Source organism: Cydia splendana, chromosome 23, assembly GCF_910591565.1.
Source record: "Cydia splendana chromosome 23, ilCydSple1.2, whole genome shotgun sequence".
In the NCBI taxonomy this organism is placed as follows: domain Eukaryota; kingdom Metazoa; phylum Arthropoda; class Insecta; order Lepidoptera; family Tortricidae; genus Cydia; species Cydia splendana.
This window is the reverse complement of record NC_085982.1, coordinates 11,907,097-11,931,971: the sequence shown is the minus strand read 5'-3', so window position 1 is coordinate 11,931,971 and position 24,875 is coordinate 11,907,097. Positions and strand designations below refer to the sequence as shown.

At 37.8% G+C, this 24,875-nt stretch overlaps 1 protein-coding gene across 1 annotated transcript in view; it reads left to right on the top strand.

The window, feature by feature from the left end:
• Nucleotides 1-24,875, top strand: part of LOC134801880 (ryanodine receptor) — a 228,446-nt gene that overhangs the window by 167,983 nt on the left and 35,588 nt on the right. Inside the window, exons 72-94 of the mRNA XM_063774533.1 lie at nt 1,371-1,525; nt 2,614-2,791; nt 4,113-4,248; nt 4,767-4,891; nt 5,534-5,654; nt 8,216-8,405; nt 9,710-9,853; nt 10,661-10,766; nt 11,122-11,266; nt 11,970-12,082; nt 12,395-12,466; nt 12,884-13,042; nt 13,436-13,539; nt 15,039-15,162; nt 17,089-17,201; nt 18,762-18,855; nt 19,304-19,432; nt 20,628-20,768; nt 21,493-21,672; nt 22,065-22,185; nt 22,541-22,651; nt 23,940-24,067; nt 24,678-24,808. Of these exons, the coding sequence (XP_063630603.1) occupies nt 1,371-1,525; nt 2,614-2,791; nt 4,113-4,248; nt 4,767-4,891; nt 5,534-5,654; nt 8,216-8,405; nt 9,710-9,853; nt 10,661-10,766; nt 11,122-11,266; nt 11,970-12,082; nt 12,395-12,466; nt 12,884-13,042; nt 13,436-13,539; nt 15,039-15,162; nt 17,089-17,201; nt 18,762-18,855; nt 19,304-19,432; nt 20,628-20,768; nt 21,493-21,672; nt 22,065-22,185; nt 22,541-22,651; nt 23,940-24,067; nt 24,678-24,808 (3,020 nt within the window). The remainder of the gene's footprint in view (nt 1-1,370; nt 1,526-2,613; nt 2,792-4,112; nt 4,249-4,766; nt 4,892-5,533; nt 5,655-8,215; nt 8,406-9,709; nt 9,854-10,660; nt 10,767-11,121; nt 11,267-11,969; nt 12,083-12,394; nt 12,467-12,883; nt 13,043-13,435; nt 13,540-15,038; nt 15,163-17,088; nt 17,202-18,761; nt 18,856-19,303; nt 19,433-20,627; nt 20,769-21,492; nt 21,673-22,064; nt 22,186-22,540; nt 22,652-23,939; nt 24,068-24,677; nt 24,809-24,875) is intronic.

Genomic DNA, 24,875 nt, shown 5'->3' with positions numbered 1-24,875 from the left:
TTCGAAATATGGGTGTAAATCATATTTACTCAGTCAGTAACACGACAAGATGGAACATAAGAACCTTAAACTCGGGTTACTTTGACCCAATGGAAGGTAACTTTAACCCACATGAAAACCTCATTTGAAAATATGGTTTTAGGTTTTGGTCATATTTGGCTAAACGGTAGCTGAGGTTCTATTTATAAATGCATGCAATTTTATATTATGCGTATTTGGCACACTCTTCTAGTGTAGTTTTCTGTCCATATTTTTACTTACTATTAAGCTAATCACTTTAATAATAAACTTCTTTGGGTATTTATTGTTAAGTAACACTTGTAGAATTGTGATGTTTATATGTTTTGAATTCCTTACAAGCATAACAAAACGGAACATAAGTATTTCAAGAAGGTACTGTTGTTCCTTTAATGTTTTGCATGATTGACACACTGCCATTACATACTTGCCTGTCTATATACAGCATGTTTTACCACTGTTACATAACATTCCTACACTATTTAATTACACAAACGGGTCTACCGCGATATAATTTTATAATTTGAGTCTTTCCGTGACCACAGCTGGTACAACTTAGATGAAACCTCGGAATTTAAGGTAAAAACAATGAAATTATATCGCGGTAGACCCGTGTGTGTAATTAAGTATGTGTACAAAATGCGAGAGTTTAAAGCAGTGGTGGGCAAACTTTCTTCATGGGGGGCCAGAAAGTTTAGGAAATTTAAGTGGAGGGCCAGAATTGTAGCCAAAATGTATTTTGATTTGCGATAATCGTGGGCCAATGCCATATACTAAATATACTAATTATTTCATAGGACCGGCGGCGGGCCGGACTGGCCCGCGGGCCGTACTTTGCCCACCACTGGTTTAAAGTGTTATATTCCTAGACTACACGAACTTGTATGGCATCACTCACAGTTTAACCAACTTCATAATTTTAAATTGGTCAGGATCTTCGATGTATGCTCCCTGATTTATTCAAGACGTCTGGTCTGATTTGTTTTTTTTTTTTTACATTACATTCGATTCCCTTGTAACCAAGTCATAATCTGACTCCTAGAAAAGACCAAATGGAACTTTTCAAATATCTTACACGTATGCCACGCATATAGTGATATCAGTATTTTTATAGTAACTCTTGCATTTGCTGTCATCATTGGAAACAGTGGATTTGATAATCCATAAAAAAAAATTAAAGTTTGAAACTGTTTGCTGAAATTGAATCTTTTTTCTTAAGAGTTACGGCTTCAACAATTAAATCAATAGGCATCAACTGCCTTTCATTACACACCATCCCTGTTTCAAATAGCAATACAGTGAACGATATATCAAACGGTAATATACGTAATTGCGAATATTTTGCTGTCCAGGTGGTCCTGCCCCTCATGGAGAAATACTTCTCGACGCATCGTAACTACTTCATAGCAGTGGCAACGGCGACCAACAACGTCGGTGCGGCCAGTTTGAAAGAGAAGGAGATGGTAGCAGCGCTGTTTTGTAAGCTAGCCAGCTTGCTCCGTTCTAGGTAAGTATCAGAAATACTTCTCATCACATCGCAACTACTTCATAGCAGTGGCAACAGCGACCAACAACGTCGGTGCCGCCAGTTTGAAGGAAGAGGAGATGGTAGCAGCGCTGTTTTGTAAGCTAGCCACCTTGCTCCGTTCTAGGTAAGTATGAGAAATACTTCTCATCACATCGCAACTACTTCATAGTAATGGCAACAGCGACCAACAACGTCGGTGCGGCCAGTTTGAAGGAAGAGGAGATGGTAGCAGCGCTGTTTTGTAAGCTAGCCAGCTTGCTACGATCTAGGTAAGCATCAGAAATACTTCTCAACACATCGCAACTACTTCATAGCAGTGGAAACAGCGACCAACAACGTCGGTGCCGCCAGTTTGAAAGAGAAGGAGATGGTAGCAGCGCTGTTTTGTAAGCTAGCCAGCGTGCTGCGATCTAGGTAAGTATCAGAAATACTTCTCATCACATCGCAACTATTTCATAGCTGTGGCAACAGCGACCAACAACGTCGGCGCCGCCAGTTTGAAAGAGAAAGAGATGGTAGCAGCGCTGTTTTGTAAGCTAGCCAGCTTGCTACGATCTAGGTAAGTATCAGAAATACTTCTCATCACATCGCAACTACTTCATAGCAGTAGTTAGCTTGCTGCGTTCGAGGTTAGTATTTTTAACCCTCGTCGCAAAATACGGTTGTTATATGTTTGACGCCAATGTATGTCTGTCTGTGGCATCGTAGCTCTCCAACAGATGGACCGATTTCGATGCGGTTTTTTTACGTGTAAGCGAGTTTTCTTGCGGTGGTTCTTAGCTATGTTTGATAGAAATTGATCCAGCAGTTTGTAGAGTATCAGCTTTTTTTCAAAATGATGTAAGGCCTTTTTGGCATTAAATGTTTTATTTTTTCATCTGGGTTGAATATTCTGATGGTAGTAAATTTCGTTAACACCAGAAAAGTCCTATGAATCGTCAGATGTTTTGTCATGGTGTCTTTAACTTGATGGATAGGTGACATTCAGAAAATTCTAGGTTACTTCTTTATAAGACAAACGGAGCAATAAATAGTAATAATGATGATGATTTTTTTCCGTTTTTCAGACTAGCAGCATTCGGGCCAGACGTGAGGATCACCGTCCGATGTCTCCAAGTCCTCGTGAAAGGCATCGACGCCAAGTCCCTCGTCAAGAACTGTCCTGAATTCATCAGAACATCCATGCTCACGTTCTTCAATAATGTGGCTGATGATTTGGGGCATACTATACTGAACTTACAGGATGTGAGTAACGTTATTTTCATTTTCTTCTAAACACACAAGCAGAGCTTGTAACCGGTTTTTTTGTAAAATCCGAAATAGCCCAAAATGTTTAATTATTTAATGCTTTTTACGTAGGACTGAGTCATGTATTTAGTTAACAACTTCAATTAGATTGTCCCATTAAAAATTAAATAATAAACCAAAGAACGTAATAATACCGGTATTTTTTGTATGAAAAAAAAACCGGTTCCGAGCCTTGCACACAAGACAAAATGCAAAGTAAGCCAGTTTTTTGACAAAGTAATTTTTGCCATATTCTAAAATTATATTTTTTAAGCTTAAGCCCGTTATGACCCCTTGACACATTTTGTGGTCTCATTGAGAAATTTGAGGACACTAGATGCATCCTGCGTTCTTGATGCTGTAAGAAAGTCATTATTTTCACGTAGCGTGGTCCGATATATTAGGGCTAAGGCAGGCGTGGCTCATTCCGCGATGTCATCGCGTCGCAACAAGTAGGCTGCGCGTGGCGCTTGCGCCACCTAGCAGTCATATCTGTCCTAATCGTAGCAGACGCGTTTTGTTAGAGAGTGAATCTTCTGTACCTAGTACTATTATTTATTCTGTGGCTAAGGGCAGGGCAACCATACTAAATGCTAAAAGAAAGTCGTCCTTAAGTAGCCAAAGGTTCTCGATTCAGTTTCATCCCAAGATAGAGTTCCCGCTACCTGGATTGCGACGATCTTACATGTTTGTTAAGCATGTCTGTATCTTTAGGTATTTAAATAAAAGTAAACAAACAATTTGTACATTTTCGGGTAATTATAACATTTATTGGTTAACCGACCAAAATACAAAACCGCCAGGATCAGTCACTGAACGACCTGACTTTAACCGACATTATTTGATCATGTAATGTTTTCATCTGCCCTCAACTGCCTTAAGGAGACATTTGAGGGTAGATTTTGTTTACTTTTACTCAAATACCCAAAGATACAGAGTATAGTATTTAGCGGGATAACAAAGTTAAATTTGGCCTTATTGGAAAAATTATGTACCTATTTATCTGCTCGGCCACGTTTTGAGAATGGAGGAGGATCGCGGCGCTAAAAGGGCATACCTGGGACGCTCGGTAGGGCGGAGGCCGATCGAACGTCCCAGGTATCGCTGGGGCAATGCAGTTGAAGCGGACTTGCGCGATCTCCATGCCGATAAATGGCGGGAGATGGCACAGGATCGAGACAATTGGCGTGTACTTGTGTCGGAGGCCAAGACTCATTTTGGATCGCTGCGCCATTAAGTACGTACGTACGTACTTATCTGCTTGTGCCATCTTCTGCAGGGTAAATACGCGCACCTACGAGGTACGCACTTGAAGACGTCCACGTCACTGGGTTACATCAATGGTGTGATTCTTCCAGTCCTGACCGCCAAGTTTGATCACCTTGCTAACTGCGAGTACGGGGCCGATTTGCTGTGTGAGTATCAAAATTAATCAATTATTAAATCTTAGTACTTCTATAGTAATATTATCTTCGGGTACCGCGATAGTTACTCAAACTTTGGAAACGGGTTATATCTCCCTATGTCTAGTAGTATTAAAGTTTGAATATATTTCGTTTATTGCTTTATTCTCTAGCTGTAAGATTCGACTTCGATTGTGTTGTATGATTGTCGATCGTTCTGGCCTAGTGGGTAGTGACCCTGCCTGTGAAGCCGAGGGTTCTGGGTTCGAATCCCGGTAGGGCATTTAAATATGTGATGAGCACAATATATATTTGTTCCTGAGTCTTGGGTATTTTCTAAGTATATAAGTATGTATATCGTCGCCTAGCACCCATAGTACAAGCTTAGTGCTTAATGCTTAGTTCGGGGCTAGGTTGACTTGTGTAAGATGTCCCCTAATGTTTATTTAATTATTCCCATACGCACATTTCTGCCCTTAAAATATTGAATTTTTTTAAATAATTATTTACCTATACATTTTATTTCACAGTGGACGAGATCCAAGTGGCATCGTACAAGATCCTCGGCTCCCTATACACTCTGGGCACCGACGCGAGCCTGACACACGATAGGAAGTACCTGAAGACTGAAATAGAGAGACACAAACCCGCTTTGGTAAGTTACCAAACCACCATGAGGCCCTACAGGAACCAGGGCTCGGAACCGGTATTGAAATACCGGTATTTCGAACTTTGTTATTAAACGTGTTTAATACAGGGTGGCCAAATAAGTGCATTCCCGTTGCCAGGGTGGTTTTGGAATTATGCTGAGCAACATTTACTATGGGACCAACCACGAAATAATAAAAAAATTTGACTGTTTCATACATTTTGGCTTGTCCATTTTCTATGGGAGGGTAATTTTTTTTTACTCCCAAAACCTCCCTGGCAACGGGAATGCACTTTTTTTTTGGCCACCTTGTATATTTAAAACTAACAAAAAGTAATATTTTGTTATTGTAAAACTATTAAACCTAATTAAAAACTAAAAATCTAAATACCTGTTAATATCGTTATGGGTATTTCAGGTATTTTTATAGTATAATTTGTGTAATCCGCATATCTCAAGAAAGAAGAGAAAAATAACTTACCCCCTTCTTTATAAAACTTTAGGGGCCTGTTTTAGTTAAATTACGTTTTATCCCTTTCTTACAAATACATAAGTCAAAATGGCAGATAAAGACAAACGATTCGTAGCTAATTCAGACTAGTAACGCGTTTATGAATGACGACATTAGTGTTTTTTTGTGTTCTTCAGGGTTCCTGCTTAGGTGCCTTCAGTTCTACATTCCCGGTGGCGTTCTTGGAGCCTCATCTCAACAAGCACAATCAGTTCTCGCTGCTCAACCGCATAGCAGACCACTCTCTCGAGGCGCAAGGTGAGATTGAGGCACAAATAAGTTACTTAAACATGTACTAGATATTAGTGGCTCAGTTAGCTGTAGACCTAGCGAACCCCCCAAGGCTATGTAAAAAAAACTATAAACTAACTAAATCGACAAAAATATAGCGGAGTCTTAGTAATAGGGTCCCGTTTTACCCTTTGGGTACGGAACCCTAAAAAACTATAAACTAAATCGACAAAAATATATATTTAATTATCGAACTTGCTCACAAAATTTCACTAGAATCTGTTGAGAAATGCGACCTGTAGAGGAGAGCAGGGGCCCATTTCTCGAACAATATTAGGCTAATAATATTAGTGTATTGTCACGGAAACCCATATGATTTGACAGGTTGTGGACTAATGAAAATCGGGCAAGTGCGAGTCGGACTCGCGCACGAAGGGTTCCGTACCATAATGCAACAAACGGCAAAAAAAAAACGGTCACCCATCCAAGTACTGACCCCGCTCGACGTTGCTTAACTTCGGTCAAAAATCACATTTGTTGTATGGGAGCCCCACTTAAATCTTTATTTTATTCTGTTTTTAGTATTTGTTGTTATAGCGGCAACAGAAATACATCATCTGTGAAAATTTCAACTGTCTAGCTGTCACGGTTCGTGAGATACAGCCTGGTGACAGACGGATGGACGGACGGACGGACAGCGGAGTCTTAGTAATAGGGTCCCGTTTTACCCTTTGGGTACGGAACCCTAAAAAACTATAAACTAAATCGACAAAAATATAGTAGTATACCCTGTAATGGACACGGAACCAGTAATGGGACAAAAAAACACAATTCCTCTAAAATAAGTATATAAAAGTAGTTTATAAACACTGGATATATTTTTATCATAAATAAGAGTCCTAGAGCTGATTATGTTTGAATTTTTATTAAATTCGGTTATTTTTTAAGAAATGTGCGTCAACCCAAAAGTTGTCGTGCCACTGAAAAAAAATATCACTAAAAATTCTTAACAACTTCGCTAAGAGAGGTGAGTTAATTTATTAAATTTTAATGAATTAATGCTTGATGAAAACTAGAATGTGTTTTGTTAATTGCATTTACCATGAGATAAGGTATATACAACACACTATGTTGTGACTCCACAGATGTAAAAAAATAGTGGTATTTGGCCCAATCCCATTATAGGAGCTGTAAAACTGCATACCTCCTATGATGGGACAATTGACATAATGATGCTTGCCATGCCATAATTTCATGTTTTAAACAATACAGAAGTAAAATGTAGTTACGAAATATGTCAACCAGGAGGTATTCTCGGACGTAGGATAAATTAATATCATTTTTCCAAACTTTTATTTAACTTGCCTTGTTAGTTAGTGTGGGTCAAATCTTGGTAGCTGAATTTGACCCACTTTTCGATTTCCGATTCAGTTGAAATTTTGTGTAAGTACGTAATTAAGTATGCAAATCGGATGATAATGCAATATTATGATAACATGGACTTGATCTGATGATGGAGACAGGAGGTGGCCATGGGAACTTTATCGCAATAAACCCTAACTAATTGTGTTTGGGTATATTAGAATTGTCTCGATGAATCTAATACAATAATAATTGGCTGTGGAAAGAAAAATACATTCAGCGATAAAAGCTTATACCAAAAATTGATTTTTTTGCCATAACTTATTCTTCATTTCAATATTTTATACTGATAGAGCAATGTCCATTATAGGGGGCCCATTACTGGATCCACGTCCATTACCGGGGGCCCATTACTGGAGCTTTGGTGTCCATGACTGGAGAAAAAAAGCATAGTTTTAATTTGTTAATTATGTGGAAACTCATTGCAGTATCTTTGATACTACACGCCTAAAACATGAAAGGCGGATAGGACTTTCATCTTTTAACACGCTAAGCGGAAGACCATTTACATGTACAAGGGAAATATCATATATACTCCAAATTTCCTCTTAAATGTCCCATGACTGGTGCTGTTACTATATATATTTAATTATCGAATTTGCTCACAAAATTTCACTAGAATCTGTTGAGAAATGCGACCTGTAGAGGAGAACAGGGGCCCATTTCTCGAACAATATTAGGGTAATAATATTAGTGTATTGTCATGGAAACCCATATGATTTGACAGTTTGTAGACTAATAATATTAGACTAATACTGTTCGAGAAATGGGCCCTAGACGGCTAGCGGGAAAGATTGCGTTAACTTTGGTTATAAAAAGTTAAAGTTTGACAATTCAGTTAGCTCAACATATGGAGTAGGAAAACGACGTCTAGTTTGACTGTCAAACTTGGTGGCATATAGGTATATCGTTGTAGACTTTAGATTTTGCATATATGTACAGATGTAGTGCATCGAAATTATTGTAGTGCATAATTATTTTCCATCGTATTTTCACGGACACGTACGAACGTGTCTTGCTGTTTCAGTCAGTCGCAGTACAAAAATTACTGACGTTGACTAAAGTTGCATGACAAATACGAAGGTTTCCGAGAAAATATGATGGAAAACAAATATGCAATACATCTGTTTAGAGATATTTTCATTAACAACTTTTTCATCCGACAGACATAATGGCCAAAATGGAGCAATTCATGCCCACACTAGAGACGATCCTCGGCGAGGTCGACCAATTCGTCGAGTCAGACAAGACCTACGTGGAAGCCCCTCATATCATCGACGTGGTGTTGCCGCTGTTATGCTCGTACTTGCCGTTCTGGTGGGCGCAGGGGCCTGACAACGTCACGCCAACCCAGGGGTAAGCGCCACTTCCTATTGTAGACCCTATAGAGTCTTTAGAGGACCCTAACAAAAGACCTTAGAAGCCCTACAAATTTTAAACGACGTCGCATGTAATAATGTAATTAAAATACTATAATTATATTTGAAATTTCACATCATAGGGACATGCGAAAATGACGGGTTCCATATTTATTTACCATTTGACTACGGAACCCTAACAACAAAGATCTTTCCGCAGGCTTTGCTGAATCTTATTAAAATTAAACGAGCAATTCTTGTTTATTTATTTATTTATATATATATTTCGGGTATCTCGGAAACGCCTCTAACGATTTCGATGAAATTTGCATATGGGGGTTTTCGGGGGCGATAAATCGATCTACTTACTTACTTACTGCCGTAGCGCAGCAACCCGAAGTGGATCTTGGCCTCTGACACTAAGGAACGCCATGCTTCTCTGTCTAGCGCCGTTTCTGTCCAATCAACGGCACCGAGCTCGTTTAGATCTTTCACGACCTCAACGCTCCAGCGATACCTAGGACGCCCAACCGGTCGTCGACCATCCGGACGGCCCGAGTACGCTCTCCATAAATCGATCTAGCTAGGTCTTATCTCTGGAAAACGCGCATTTATGAGTTTTTATGTTTTCCGAGCAAAGCTCGGTCTCCCAGATATTCTTACTAAAAATACCCATATCTTTCTTACAATAATGGCCAGTTGCACCATACCGACTGTCAACGTCATCGTAGTTCGTCAACATTTACTTGAGCTTATCTTATCTTGAGCTTAATGTTTACTTCTAGACCAAGCATGTTATTCTGTTGATGACTTTATGAAATAAATTATTATAAAATTTACTATATTAACAATTATTGCACGATCATTATTATCATATTTAGAGATTTGTAAACTTTGACTGATGTAGTATTTTTTATCTAGAATTGTAATAATTATCTTATTCTCTTATTATCTTATTTCAAATGTACCTGTGTGACCTGTAAAATATTTTTACCAATAAAGTAACTGAACTGAACTGAACTTATCAAGAGAGTGTAAAATATTTAACGTTGATCAGCTCGTTTATAGTACCTATGTGGTGCAACCCTCTTAGGGCTTAGAGAATAGAAAGCTAGTGTCAATTCAGTGAGTAGCCCAGAGTATCTATAAAAGAAAGCTAGTGTCAATGCAGTGACCTGCCCAGAGTACCTATAAAAGAAAGATAGAGTCAATGCAGTGAGTTGCCCAGAGTACCTATAAAATAAAACTAGTTTCAATTCAGTGAGTTGTCCACAGTACCTATAAAATCTTTTTTTTTTTCAGCAACCACGTAACCATGGTGACAGCGGAACACATGAACCAGCTCCTGAAGAATGTGCTGAAACTCATCAAGAAGAATATCGGCAACGAAAACGCACCCTGGATGACTCGTATAGCCACTTACACGCAACAAATTATCATCAACAGGTACTTAAACTTTTTAGGATTTATATGCCCCGTGCATGAACTATAGGGGGCAGCATAGGAGCCGTCAGATTTTTGGCGCGAGGCGTAAATGTGTCGTTTATGCTTCCGATGTAGCCCACAAGGTGGCAGAACCTACTACGCACATGGAAACGTACCGACGAGAACGGTAGATGGTAGCACTTGCTTTGGCAATGTACATGTGCACATATGTTTCCGATTCAGGCCACAAGATGGCAGACCGTCCCATCGTGCACGGTCCCTATATAGATGGCTTCGGAAAAAATCGTTTTGTTTAATTTCATCAGAACTTATTTAAGGATGGTATTCCATCTATCTAATTTCTTGGTCCAATGTCATTGCGTCTCACTCTCTCATTATCATGAAATGTGAGACGCAAATACACAATGGACCAAGAAATTAGACAGGTAGAATACCAACCTAACGTACACAAAATATCGTAGGTTTACCGCTTTCGACATAGAATTTGAAGAAAATGTTTCTTTGTAATAAGTAATGTTCATTCAACATATAAACCGGTTAATATGTGTGTATAAATAACCGATTTCGACACAGCATTTGAAGCAAAATATTTCTTTGTAATAACTAATTTTCATTCAACGTATAAACCGGTTAATATGTGTGTATAAATAACCGGCTTCGACACAGAATTTTAAGCAAAATGTTTCTTTGTAATAATTAATTTTCATTCAACATATAAACCGGTTAATATATGTGTATAAATAACCAGTTTCGACACTGAATTTGAAGCGAAATGTTTGTTTGTAATAAGTAATTTTCATTAAACAGTTCCGAAGAGTTACTTCGTGACGTGTTCCTGCCACTGGCAGAGCGTGTCAGAAAACGCACTGATACCATGTTCCACAAGGAAGAGAGCTTACGAGGATTTATCAAGGTGAGGTGTTTATGCAGTCGATTAATAATAATACGTAAAGTAATGTCACGGTAGAAGATAAAAAGTATTTAACTCATTATCTTGGCCTTTAGCTTTATTATGGCGATTTTCATATCAATCCAAAGATGATCCCCAAAACACATTGCAAAGTCAGTGTTAACAGATAAATCTACATACGGCCCGATTCGAACTGTAAGATACGTCTAGATACGATATGGATTAGATGTGTCATATCTAATCCATATACGATCGTAATATTTGACGCATCTTAAAGTTCGAATCGGGCCGATAAACAATGAAATTCTATAGGTTAGCGTCATATTTACTCAACTTTTTTTAAATGTATTTGTTTCAGTCTTCAACGGACGACACCTCACAAGTGGAGTCCCAGATCCAAGAAGACTGGCAGCTGTTAGTTCGTGACATCTACTCGTTCTATCCGCTGCTCATCAAATACGTGGATCTGCAGAGGAACCATTGGCTCAGGAATAATGTCAACGGTGAGTCTCACTTAACATCCAGATCTGCCCGCGACTTCCAATGCGTACAGTCAACGGTAAAAATATGGGTGCACAAATCATCTCAAAAATATGTCCCATAGCTCTTATGTCAGCGAATTAAGAACTATGGGACATATTTTTGAATAAGTTGGCTACACCCATATTTTTACAGTTGACTGTACAAACACTTATACCTCTCAATTACCCATTCTTTACTCACGCTTTCTAATGTTAAACTTCCTTATGAGATGCATTCCAGGAAGTATTTTGTCTCATTCCAAGTCACAAACGATCTGTATGTCAAATTTCATCCTAATCCATTTTATTTAATACGGGGAAACATCATATAAAGAGTATAAAGTAATAGTTAGTACGTGAGTCCTCTTTTACGAGGCAGCAGTTAACGAATTTTTCTTAACATCATACGGATGTGTTGTCGTTGTCAATCACCTGTTTATTCGTTAGTGTTATTGCTACGAGATAATTAAATTCGAATCAAATTAAATAATTTGTTTCTAAAACCGGGTCAGTTAAGTATATTGCAGATATTACTGTTTTGATTATGGTTACTTTTTTTTATATTATTAGCCTGGTTAAGTGTCCCACTGCTGGGCAGAGGCCTCCCCTCGCTTCCTCCACTCAACCCTGTCTTTTGTAGTTTCCCGCCAATCCGGATAAAAAAATATTTTGTTTTTGTAAACAGAGGCCGAGGAGCTATACAACCACGTTGCAGAAATATTCAACATCTGGTCCAAGAGTCAATACTTCCTAAAGGAGGAACAGAACTTCATATCCGCCAACGAAATTGATAACATGGTAAGATATCAACTTATTTTGTCAATAAATTATTAAGGAGACCTACCTGTAAAATATCCCAACTTCCATCTTCGTGTAACTCCCCCAGAAAGTCCCTTTCTCAAAATGACGGGAGGGATTTGATTTTGCAAGGGCCTCAGAAGAAATTTTGTAAGTCTAGTCACGATTCGAAACTCTCCTTTTGCAAAGTCGATTATTTGAATAATTATACTAGCACTGCAAAGAAACTCAAGGGCGTACACGAAATCTTTTGAATGTGCCTAGCTGTTCTGTAGACAATATCAAATTGAAAACCTATTCGTAATCACACAGGTGCTGATCATGCCTACAGCTACCAGAAGGGTGACCACGGTTGTCGAAGGAGCACCTCAGGGTGGTGGCAAGGTAAATTGTCAATTAAATATGGAAAAATCAGATTGTCCTTATTTTGTTGTTGAAATAAGCTGTAAAATACTCAAATCGTTTTTAATTATTTCGTCATTGATATTTACAGACTAGATTTAAAACCAAATTATGGTTGAGACAGTTCTTTTGATTGCAAAATTAATTTAGTATACAGGTCGGCGGCCGATCGTAAAGTACACGTAATGTTTTGACGGTAGTCACATTAAACCAATAGATAGGTAGGATAGGTTCGTTAGGTTGCTTCAGATGCCTGAAGGGCAAACTGTCCAGGAATTCGTCGACTAAGGGAACGAGACAATTATTTTCACGATTATGCCTAGGAATTTGCCTGATTTTACGATCGGCCGCCGACATACATACGAACAGCTAGTAACCAGTAGTTAATTTCAAATGCAGAAAAAGAAGAAACATCGCGACAAGAAACGCGACAAAGATAAGGAAGTCCAGGCTTCCCTAATGGTAGCTTGTCTCAAACGTCTTCTCCCGGTTGGTCTCAATCTATTCGCGGGAAGAGAGCAGGAGTTAGTGCAGCATTGCAAGGATCGCTTCCTGAAAGTAAGTATAATGTAGATAAAAAAAAATGTAAATAAATATTGAACAATATGATTAAGCTTCGCTGGCGCCTAAAAGAGCAACGAAGAGGATTATAGAGGTTGCGAAATCCAGAGAAAGGTGAATGAAATGAATGATTGGATTGGACCAATGGAATTATATAAACGGTACATCACAATCTTCCTTACATTGTCCTGGCTTATTTACCATAGTTTCGTCAGTCAGGGAGCCTTGATTCTGATCTGCAACTTTATCCTTAGATTTCTCACAAGTGTCTTTTGATAGCGAGTGCTATCGGACTTTCTATGATTAATTTTTGTATGCGAGACCTCTTTTTACCATTCAATACTTATATACTTGACTAGAAATGTTGCTAACCTTACATACCCTTTACAGAAAATGTCTGAACAAGACGTGGCAGAGTTCGCGAAGATCCAGCTCACACTGCCTGACAAAATCGATCCTGCGGACGAGATGTCGTGGCAACACTACCTATATAGGTAAATAATGGTTTTGTTTACTAAACCGGTTTTCTGACCGGTTCTATTAACCGGTTCAAAATACTTTTTAACATAGAGAAGGTTATTTGGAATGTTTTGTAAAATGTGGATAAGGCCACAGTGATTTTGCCCTCGGTACCGGTTTTTGAAACCGGTTATTTTCCCTTAAATATAACCGGTTTCTGACCCATGGATTATATTATTTGCATTAAATGATTTACCAAATTAAAAAATATACCTCAAAATCAGTTTTTTGTGCTAGGTTAGATTTGAATTGAATTAAATTTAACTCGTATAACTTACGATTGCAGACGGCTTGATAAAATGGGTCCCAAGTAAGACTGTAGAGTACCTATATATAGTTATAGGTGTCGTTGTAGTAGTAAAAATTTAACTGCATTTAAAACAACATTATTTTATGTTGTTAATAGTTTTAAATGTCATAATATTAGTTATATGTTGTGTCGTCCTGTGCTGTTAATGTTGCTATGAGTATTTAGTTAAAGGGTCATTCTCAAGAAATATGTCTGCGGTGTAATCGCCGCGACCCGTACAAAATGTATGAAGAGAGTCGTGGCAATAAGACGCAACAGACAGAGAATGGCCCTAAATTGATTTACATTTGTGTCTATATCGCTTTAAATTTGGATTACATTTTTGCTTATTTCTTTCTTTACTACCTTCTTAGGTGTAGAATACTACGCGTAAATACGGAGTATTACGCAAAACTCTGCGTAGAGGGCGTCACTTGCTCAATCACATGGCCTACCGTGAAACACGACAATCGAAAGTTCAGTTTCTGCCTCTCTATATCATTCTTGCGTATTCGATCGATAGAGAGGCAATAAAGGCATATAACGAAATTTCGATTTTGGCGTTTCGGGGTAGGCCACCTCTGTAAACAAACCGCCTTAGTGCATCAATGTCATAGTGAAAACTTGTCAAAAACTGTTTAAGGCCTAGTATGTATAAGTTACTCTATGGTTTACTAAACAAATTAGTGCTGCACTCTGTCGGCAGAACATTGCAGTAATACTCCCTATTAGTGCAAAATAAACTAGAAGCAAATTTGTCAGCTAATGAAGATGGCTCTGTAAATTGTAATATCTATATGATAGCTTAGCTTACTAAGTTAGCGTTTGCAAATTTATTTACTACAAAATTTCGTGGGGCCCACAGAATCTGAGGTATCTGAAAATAAATATTTTTTTTATTTTTTTTATAGACATCGACCTCAGCTGTCAAATATGTGTCTATTAACTTCGCACAAAAAAAATCTTTAATTACATGAAATTCATATAGATATCATAATGTTATTGACTCCTGTATTTTCAAAACTGAAATAAACTGTATTTTGAAACTGTATTTTCTTAGTATATGACATTTATTTCAGTTTATAATTTATATAGTAGTGTGTCTACTTGATAAAAACAAATTAAAATATTTTTCTGAAATAATTTAATTTGTTCAAATACTTTAGTGTCCTGTATTTTCCTTAGCAAACTAGGCTCGAAAAGCAAAGCGGCAGTGGCAGACAACACGGCGGAGACCAAAGCCAAGATCATTGATGACACAGTGGAGAGAATCGTTGCTATGAGCAAAGTACTCTTCGGTTTGCATATGGTAAGTTTTTTTATATATCTACATCGACCCAAAGCGGTATCTATACTCTGTATTTTTAGGTATTTAATAGGGATGTACCGACTAGTCGCCGACTAGTCGAGAAAGCCGACTATCCGGCCACATTTGTAGTCGGCGATTAGTCGGCGACTAGTCGGCAAAAATGGCCGATTAGTCGGCACTTTATTAGTGAAAGAAAAACAGAAATAAATAAATCAACAGTCATTATATTTACCATATGTTTTATATTTATTTTACTAAAATACCTATTCAGGGTGCAAACGAAAACTTTTGTTCATATAATTGACCGTTTGATCGTTATCGTATGTTGGTGGGCTGGTGTTTTCCTCTACAGGTCGATCTCAACTGATTCTCGTGTAATTTCATGTGCAAGTTCGATATTTTTTTTATTATTATTCAGTTTTTGTTTTTTTTTTTTAATGGTGGAGCCATGAGGAACTTTTAATGTTATTGCAAAATTTTGGGACTTAGACAGGGCACGTGTTACGTAAAGACGCTGACCACAGGGGATAGGTTCTTAACTGGCGACTACGTACGGGAAATAGAGGCTTAGAAATACCTACTACAAGCTGTACTGACGGTCTGCACAGGATCGCAAAATAAAAGAACTAAAGACAGAAATTGAACGAAGACTCTTGTGATAGGTCTTTGTACCTGTAGAGAACACCTTTTAGCCAAGGTAATATGACGAATAGCGCCACCAAAGGAGCAAAACTATTGTTTTTCACTTGAACTTATACGAAACTAATGATCTGGCCGACTAGCCGACTAATCGGCCATTCGAGCGCAGATTAGTCGGCTAGTCGGCCAAATCAATAGTCGGTACATCACTAGTATTTAAATAAAAGTACCTAAACAAAATCTACCCTCAAATGGCTCCTTAAGCCAGTTGAGGGTAGATGAAAACATTACATGATCAAATAATGTAGGTTAAAGTCAGGTCGGTCAGTGACAGATCCAGGCGCTTTTGTATTTGGTTGGTTAACCAATAAATGTTATTACTACCCGAAAATGTACTAATTGTTTGTTTACTTTCATTTAAATACCTAAAGATACAGACTATAGTGGGAGACAATACAGCGTAAGCGAATCCCCAAGTGATTTTGAGTGAAAAAAAAAAACTTAAAAAACAAATAAAATTTCCGGTCAAAAATCTTTGTCAATAAGGTAACTCAAACATTTATAAGAAAAATGTAAACTAATAAGAAATCCATGGTACAATCCAATCTGTTTTTAACACATTCAACACCAAGAACCCGACTGTCGGGTACACTGTTCGTAGCGACTACGCGCTACATACGACGAAACCGTGGCTACGCGCTACGAGCGTAACCCGTAGCACTTAGTGGTATTGAATGTGTTAACAGTGCGGCTCTATGGACACCTAGAAACTGGTTGTTATATGTACCAATGAGAATAGAGTATAGAGGCGGATTGTGAAAGTAAATTTTGTAGCCAGAGTAAATTTACTGCCATCTTTCGACACATGATTAAAACTTTTAGTACGCCATCCTTTCGAGCGATGGCGCCATACCTTTGGCCTATGCTCGTGTAGAATGCGACACTTTTTGACATTTAACAAATTTAACACATATCAGTGAAATAATAAGGATCAAATCCAAATGGCGTTCTAAAAGTTTTAATCATGTGTCGAAAGACGGCAGCAAATTTACTGTGGCTACAAAATTTACTTTGCCAATCCACCTCTATATCAAATTTTCTTTTCTACCTACTAATTTGATTCTGTCGGGTTGCTGATTAAAACATAAAATAAAATACACCTTATTTGGTGATGAAGTGATTTCTCAATTTTGTATCGTTATATTTTACTTGAGTAATATTTTTTTTACTTTCTCTGCTGTGTTATTTTTAGTTTATTTATTTATTTGTATGGATTACCCTCCCTAGATCGACCATCCTCAACAAATGAGTAAGAACGTGTACCGCTCTGTAGTATCTATTCAACGGAAGCGCGCCGTCATCGCTTGCTTCAGATGTCTATCTTTACACTCTCTCACAAGGTCCTTATGTTTATAGTTTTAATGATTAAAGGATGATTATTGTGTGGCGTGCACACTAACTTTTTATATAACTTACGTTGAACTTTCTATCGTATGTCTATAACTTTAAGGATAGTTATTGTGTGTACTAACTTTATAACCCTGTTTCTTGGTTTGATTTGAAAAAGTACTGGAAGAGACTTGATGGCCGAATATCAAATAGAGCATCCATTATTCTTTGCTGTATGTTTGTTTTGTGTTGTTTTTGTTCTTTAAGTTAGTAACAGGTGGGTATAAACTTAGGTGCTATGCAGTGTGAGTTGATCTGTTAATTAATCTAATATAAGATAAAGAATAGGATATTCATCCGCCATTTTGAGGAATATTAGTTTTCTTACGATGACATTCAGTGCCAAGCAGTAAAGATGGAAATGTGATACACTCTTTGATTTGTATAAAAAAAAACAATTTTCCATTTTAAGAACTTGTTTTTAAAAATCATTGTTGTTTTTTTTTGCCTGCTTTTAATAAATAACCTCTAGCCCATGGTCTTGCACGCTGCCCGGACTAACTAATAGGCGACGAAGCCGGCCCCCCGATGTGATAACTGGAAGAGATTGCTTTGTGCGGCAAGGAAGCGCGCCGCCGTCGCCTGCCTGCGGTCACAGCATCTTTATAAGATGAGTCGGTGTGTTGGGTTTGATCTATACTCTGTATCTTTAGGTATTTAAATAAAAGTAAACAAAATCTACTCTCAACTGGCTTCTTAAGTTACATTCAGGTCGTTCAGTGACAGATCCAGGCGGTTTTGTATTTGGTTGGTTAACCAATAAATGTTATAACTACCCGAAAATGTACTAATTGTTTGTTTACTTCTATTTAAATACCTAAAGATACTATAATAACGTAATTTACGGGAAACCGCGACTCTTTGGACCTGCAACTGCGGCTCTTCTAGACACGAAACCAATTAATAGACCAAGAACTCTAGAACAGTGTCATATGCATAATTATTACTGCCCAGTTTGACTTCAGATCCTTGTATGTGATCCTCAGAGGCGTTCATAGGCTTGAAGAAACCCGATTTTATCAGGCTGAAAAGTGTTGCCTTTACCCCTACCAGCCCGTTGAATTTTCCCCTTACAATTCTATTACAAGGATCAGAAGTCTACTTCGGTCTAATATTAAAGCGTAGGACACTGTTCTAGATATCCTGAGGGCCTACCCCAAAACCACGTTCGACGTGTCCTCTCTGTCGTACTTGTAAATTCGTACGTAAGTGTGACAGGGAGGCAACACGTCGAACGTGGTTCGCGGTAGGCCCCCTGGTCTATAACACTTAGACCAGTCAAAACAACTTTTAAGGCTCTCTGAAATTCGTAAAGCTGCCGATTTCTACTGAAGATGGCTCTTCTCTTCAAAAGTTTGCCGACATTTGTTCTAGTAACTTAGCGACACTCCGTTATATTGACTGGCGTCTTTTTACATGCCATTAATGTTCCCACTCTGCCAGAGATATGCAGTAACAAAAATATAATGTGCACCTATGTTTACTAAATTTTTTTCTTTTAATTTTAACAGGCATCGAGCCTGCAATATATTCGCAAGAACCTACTACGAACTATGGTTGGAGGAAGAAAATATTGGCCAAGAGGTCATGATAGAAGATTTGACGGTAAGTTTATTTGTGTATATAAATTGGTACGTAATAATTTATTGTTCAATATTAAAAATAAGATAAGATAAAAAAATAAAATATTATGTTTCGGATTCCATTTAAATTACTCGTTTTACCTCTAAACTTCGGCAAAGTCAAAAGCATAAACAAAGAATAGTCGCATAATTTATGTACAGCGCCATCTACTTCAGCCTTGCAGTTACGAGGTTTGGTACCAGAGAATAATATCTGTAATATATTAATTAATAATTTGGCATTCTATCTGTAGTAACAAATGTCTAGGGAGCCGTAGAGCCCGTAGAGCGCCATTATAGTATCACACGTGTGATGTGTGATACTATAATGGCGCTCTACGGGTTAAACTTTAATGCACATCGCGAATTTTGTAAAGACGACCTAATTGAATCTGAATCTTACGTCGCTTAACATAGAGTGCACATTCCAGCAATCATTCGAAGACGCAGAACTGAAAAAGAGCGACGTGGTGGAAGAGGAAGGCAAACCGGACCCCCTCACTCAGCTGGTCACCACTTTCTGTAGAGGGGCTATGACTGAGCGGTCTGGTGCATTGCAGGTAACTTTCAATTAACCAGTTTTTCACATCACCTGTTCCGAAAAGGGCTTTTTCTTCCCCGCTAGGAGGGATCAAAGTGGCACTTTTCCTCCCTGCTAGGGGGGATCAAAGTGGCACTTTTCTGTTCTAGGACACTGTTTTTGTTATTATTTGCATTCTTTTTTTAGCTTGAATAATATTTTGAAACATAATAATTGTGTCAACCCTAAGATTTTTTTATTTTACTCATAGTTGATGTGAAAAGCAGTATGTGTCACACGTTCACACGGTATCAAAATTATTTCGTCTTGGGCGTTAACACTTGAATCCCTCATTACGCTCAGGATTCAATGTACGCCCTTGACGGAAATATATCATTTTGATCCCTTGTAACAGTTGTAACACAAACCACTATTTCATTATCTTAATAATAACAATATTATTAAGATAAGATTGAAAAACGTCAACTAGTGGTGTACCTAATATACCTACGGCACAACTATTGAAGAAAATTCCATCCGCGTAAAATAATGTACTTTGAATTCATCAGTAAATGTAATCTTCCTCATACTAGGTAGATATTTCCTGACACGACCACGCGAGATTTGCAAATTTTGCGATATTGTGGTACATAAAAATGAGTACGGTCATCTACAATAATATGTTCCACAACAAAACCCGCAAAAATATCTGAAACGATCTTATTTTTAAAGCCATAAGACTGTGTAACATATTTTTGCGGCCTTCGTTGTGTAACATATTATTGTAGGCACAGATTATATAATAGTGTTACTTTACAGATGCAAAAAAATGTGCAAAAAATTTGGGAGCCTGAGAAAATGACACAGGAGCATTATTTTACAAGCTTTTTCATTTTTATTCAGATGCTCAAATATAGAACTAAAACTACTAGGCTTTATCACTAAAATAGGATAATCGTCAATCACTGGCCACCGGTTAATAACTGGCCACCATAAACTAAAACGAATTCTATTCACTTATAAACAGAATTCATTTTAGTATATGGTGTCAATAACTGGCCACCCTTCAATAACTAGCCACCTTATACTAAACTTAATCATGTTTATAGGTGCATAGAATTTATTTTTAGTATAAGGTGGCCAGTTATTGACGAATTACCCTACTACCTATCTCTTCCAAGAAAAATAAAGCACTCAAAACTATGTTATCACCCACAAATCCATTCAATTTCCAGGAGGATCCTCTTTACATGTCGTACGCGCACATCATAGCGAAGTCCTGCGGCGAAGAGGAAGAGGAAGGTGGTGGGGAAGAAGAGGAGGGGGGAGGCGAGGCGGAGGCAGCAGGGGAAGAGGAGAGCAAAGCCAGTATACATGTGAGTTTTTTTTTGCTTTCTTTTGCCACAGATATAAGAGATAGCAGAGACGGCAAGTAGGTCAAAATTTGTTAACTACTAGTGGCTCTAGAGCATTGTTTTGTGTATTTACAATGTCTGTTTCTAGAAATACGTTTAGAAGCATGGTATCAATTAATGAAGTTATTGTCATAAATGATATCATGATAATCACTGTCTTTCTTAGCGCCACTTGCACCATCCTACTAACCCAGGGTTAACCGGTTAAACCTGGAGTTACCATCATTAACAATTTGACACTGGATTAACGGTTCAACCGGTTAACCCCGGGTTTGTGGGATGGTGCAAGTGGCGCTTAGTCAAAAGAAATCGAACTAAGGTGTGGATTAAGGCAGATTAAGAATATATTTTATTTTTCTGTGATTTTTTTTATAAAAAATATTGTACGTTATTATCAAATTACAAGCTGACTACTATGGATGCTTTAATGGTATGTATTGTAGAAATAGTAAATATAGGTACTATAATACACGGTCTTAACGTAGGTATCTCACGAGGTACACAATTTAGTTTCACATCGTTTTTTAAATAAAATAAAAAGCAATATCATGTTCATCTATTTTGAAATTTTATCCTATAATTATTAGCCCCTCTATGAAACTCTCGCTCACGCATACACTCAATGAAACATTCATTATCACGGAAAATGAAACATGAAACTAACTTTTCAACATTATTTTTGCAGGAGCAAGAGATGGAAAAGCAGAAACTACTCTTCCACCAATCCCGTCTCGCGGACCGTGGTGTGGCCGAGATGGTGCTACTACATATCTCGGCCTCCAAGGGCATTCCCAGTGACATGGTGATGAAGACACTGCAACTAGGCATCTCTATACTGCGCGGAGGCAATATTGACATACAAATGGTAATTATATGACTAAAATATTAGCTTCGAAAACTATATCTAAGTAGTAAGCGTAATTTTCCTGACAAAAGTGGACATAAAAATGACGATCGTCATTTACCTGGCTAAAACTGGCATGTAAATGATGGTCGTCATTTGTGTGGTCTTAAATATAAAAGGTATGTAAACAGCAAAGACGTATCAGATTCAAAAGACATTCCTTGTAAAGACGTTACAATTTGGGACCTACTTTTTACGAGCTTATATTGGTAAAGAGAGCAAGAAGTATTAGGCAAGACTCATGTTCCTGTTCTCGAATTTAGGTACAACTATCATATTAACGATACTCTTTTACAAGGCTTCAGTCCATAATGGGGTAATGGTTATTAAAAGGTTTCCTTTATTTGTTTTAGGGCATGCTGAACCACTTGAAAGATAAGAAAGACGTCGGATTCTTCACATCTATCGCTGGTCTTATGAACTCTTGCTCCGTGTTGGATTTGGATGCTTTCGAGCGGAATACTAAGGCTGAAGGTACTGTAACATTATTGGTGAATATTTTATCTAGAGACAATAAAAAGATCGGCTGACTTTGATTGACACAATTAAGGGACGATAACTGCAACGTATGGACCGGTTTTGATGCGTTTTTTTTTACGTGAAAGCGAGTTTCCTTGCGGTGGTTCTTAGCTATATTTGATAGAAATCGACCCAACAGTTTGAAGAGTATCAGCTCTTTTCCAAAATGATGTTAGGCATTTTGGGCATAAAAAAGTTTTTTTTGTAATTAAGTTGAGGTTTTTTTTTAATTTTATAGTTAGAATTGAAGTCAGCTTTCGCGGCAGATATTGCGATTTGGATTATATAAATTAACATCATGTTTCCTCAGGTCTTGGTGTGGGTCTGGAAGGCGCGGCGGGCGAGAAGAACATGCATGACGCCGAATTCACATGTGCGCTGTTCCGGTTCATACAACTTACCTGTGAAGGACACAATTTGGGTAAGCTCATTATATAATAACTGTTATATTAGTCTTCCTTGAATCTTAATGTTCTGTTTTACGAACTTCGTAAGGACTTAAACGTCTTAATAGTAACATGAATTATATCATTTGATATTTACCTGTCGCTTTTCGCGAAAGCCAGGAAAACGGACTTATTGGGATAAGTCTAAGTATTGGGATAAAGCCTAGTTTTCCCAAGAAAGAAGAAAGAAGGAAGAAGGAAGGTCAGATGGCAGTCGCTTGCGTACAAACTATATAGTGCATGCCTACGCTAGGACGTTGCTTATTTCGTCGAAGTTAAAATTGTCTATGTCTCACCCGCTTAATTTATTCTCTTTCACTAAAAAACAAATGTGGATTTTTTTAAGTATCCAAATTTTCAAATCTCGGTTGCGACCCCTAAAACGAAATTAAAAATTCTGAAAAAATCCACATTTCTTTTGTAGTGGAAGAGAATAATTTAAGCGGGTGAGAAATAGAAAATTTTAACTTTGACGAAATAAGCAACACCCTAGCCTACGCTAATTCTTGGGATTAGTTGTCAAGCGGACCCCAGGCTGCCATGAGCCGTGGCAAAATGCCGGGACAGCGCGAGGAAGATGATGAGTAACTTGAACTATGTAGAAACAGCGTAGCATCAAATCCTACTGACTGCGCCAAATAAAATCAATGGCTACTTAATACTTAACACGTTCACTGTCCCAATCTGAATTGTTAACCTTACGGCTTTGTAACAGGCTTGCCGTGACCCATATACGGGGCACGGACAGTGAACGTGTTAAAAGAGATAGTGGTCAAATAAAATATTGTATCGAGAATTAAATGATAACTTTGTAATCGATAATATCAAACCCCTGCCTCTAAATCCATTCAAAGCGCAACTATATACATACATGGCTCAAAAAACATGTGCTTTATTCTTTAAACGAGTTCCTCTAAATGTAATAATATTAAGTAGAAATTATAGTTGTAATGTAAGTAAACAATGTAATAGATTAGGACCACCTACGTACATATATCTTTAAGTTAACATTTGCATGCTTAACCAGCAAAATATGTCACTGTAGGTAGTTACAGGAAATCTTTCCAAGACGAAAAAAAAAATTAATTTAATTTTAATTTAATCGATTCCCAGCAAAAACAAAGGGTTATTTTTAATGTTATTATATTTTATTGTTATGTTAGAAATAGCATAACAAATTATAACGTAATAACTGTATTTTGGTTCGTCTTAGCTCTATAATATTTATGTAGTGTTGTAATAATTGTATATTGTGTTGCACAGAATGGCAGAACTACCTACGTACCCAGGCCGGTAACACGACTACGGTCAACGTAGTCATCTGCACCGTCGACTACCTGCTGCGACTACAGGAGTCTATCATGGACTTCTACTGGCATTATTCCAGCAAGGTACGTTTCTGAACAAAAAAATGCTGAATCTTTATGTGACAGTCCTCTCGAGCGTCCATAGGCTACGAAGACTATTTCCTTCAGGCGGGTCGTAATCCTTGTTCGCCACCGATGTAGTATTAAAAAAAGTGGAGCTCTTGAATAGGTTTACTTTGCTAATGTTCACTCTATTATGTCATAAGGCACCCTTATTTGGGGTAACTCTATAGCCAGAAATGTTAGGATAGTGGAATAACTTGTATCTAATGATCTTGTCATTTCAATGCGTCATTTTTAGCCTTGTCCAGATTAACAGAGTTTCATTCTAGCTTCTTTGACGAACTCATTTTGAACTTAATAGTTGTCATAAATTATAATCAACAAACAACATATTCCATAGCATTTTAACTGTTTCGCCGCCACGTCAATGAAGTAATAATGTGTCATCAACGCCAAGCCACAAATTGTATGTAAACGACCCGTATAACATATCAAGTCGTGGCGTGTGGGGCACGAAATGTACTCACTTTATATCAGGCAATGGCAGCGAAAAGGTCAATATCGGTCTAAGACAATTATTGATAGATTTTCATATTTTGTTTTTAGTACTGATGATGATGACAATTTACAGGAGCTGATAGATCCAGCGGGCAAGGCGAACTTCTTCAAGGCTATCGGAGTAGCTTCACAAGTATTCAACACGCTCACTGAAGTCATTCAGGGCCCTTGTACGCAGAATCAGCAGGCTTTGGCGCATTCCAGGTACCTATTCCTACATATAATCAAAGTGAATTTGAAATAGAGGAATATTGTCAAAGTAAATTATGTA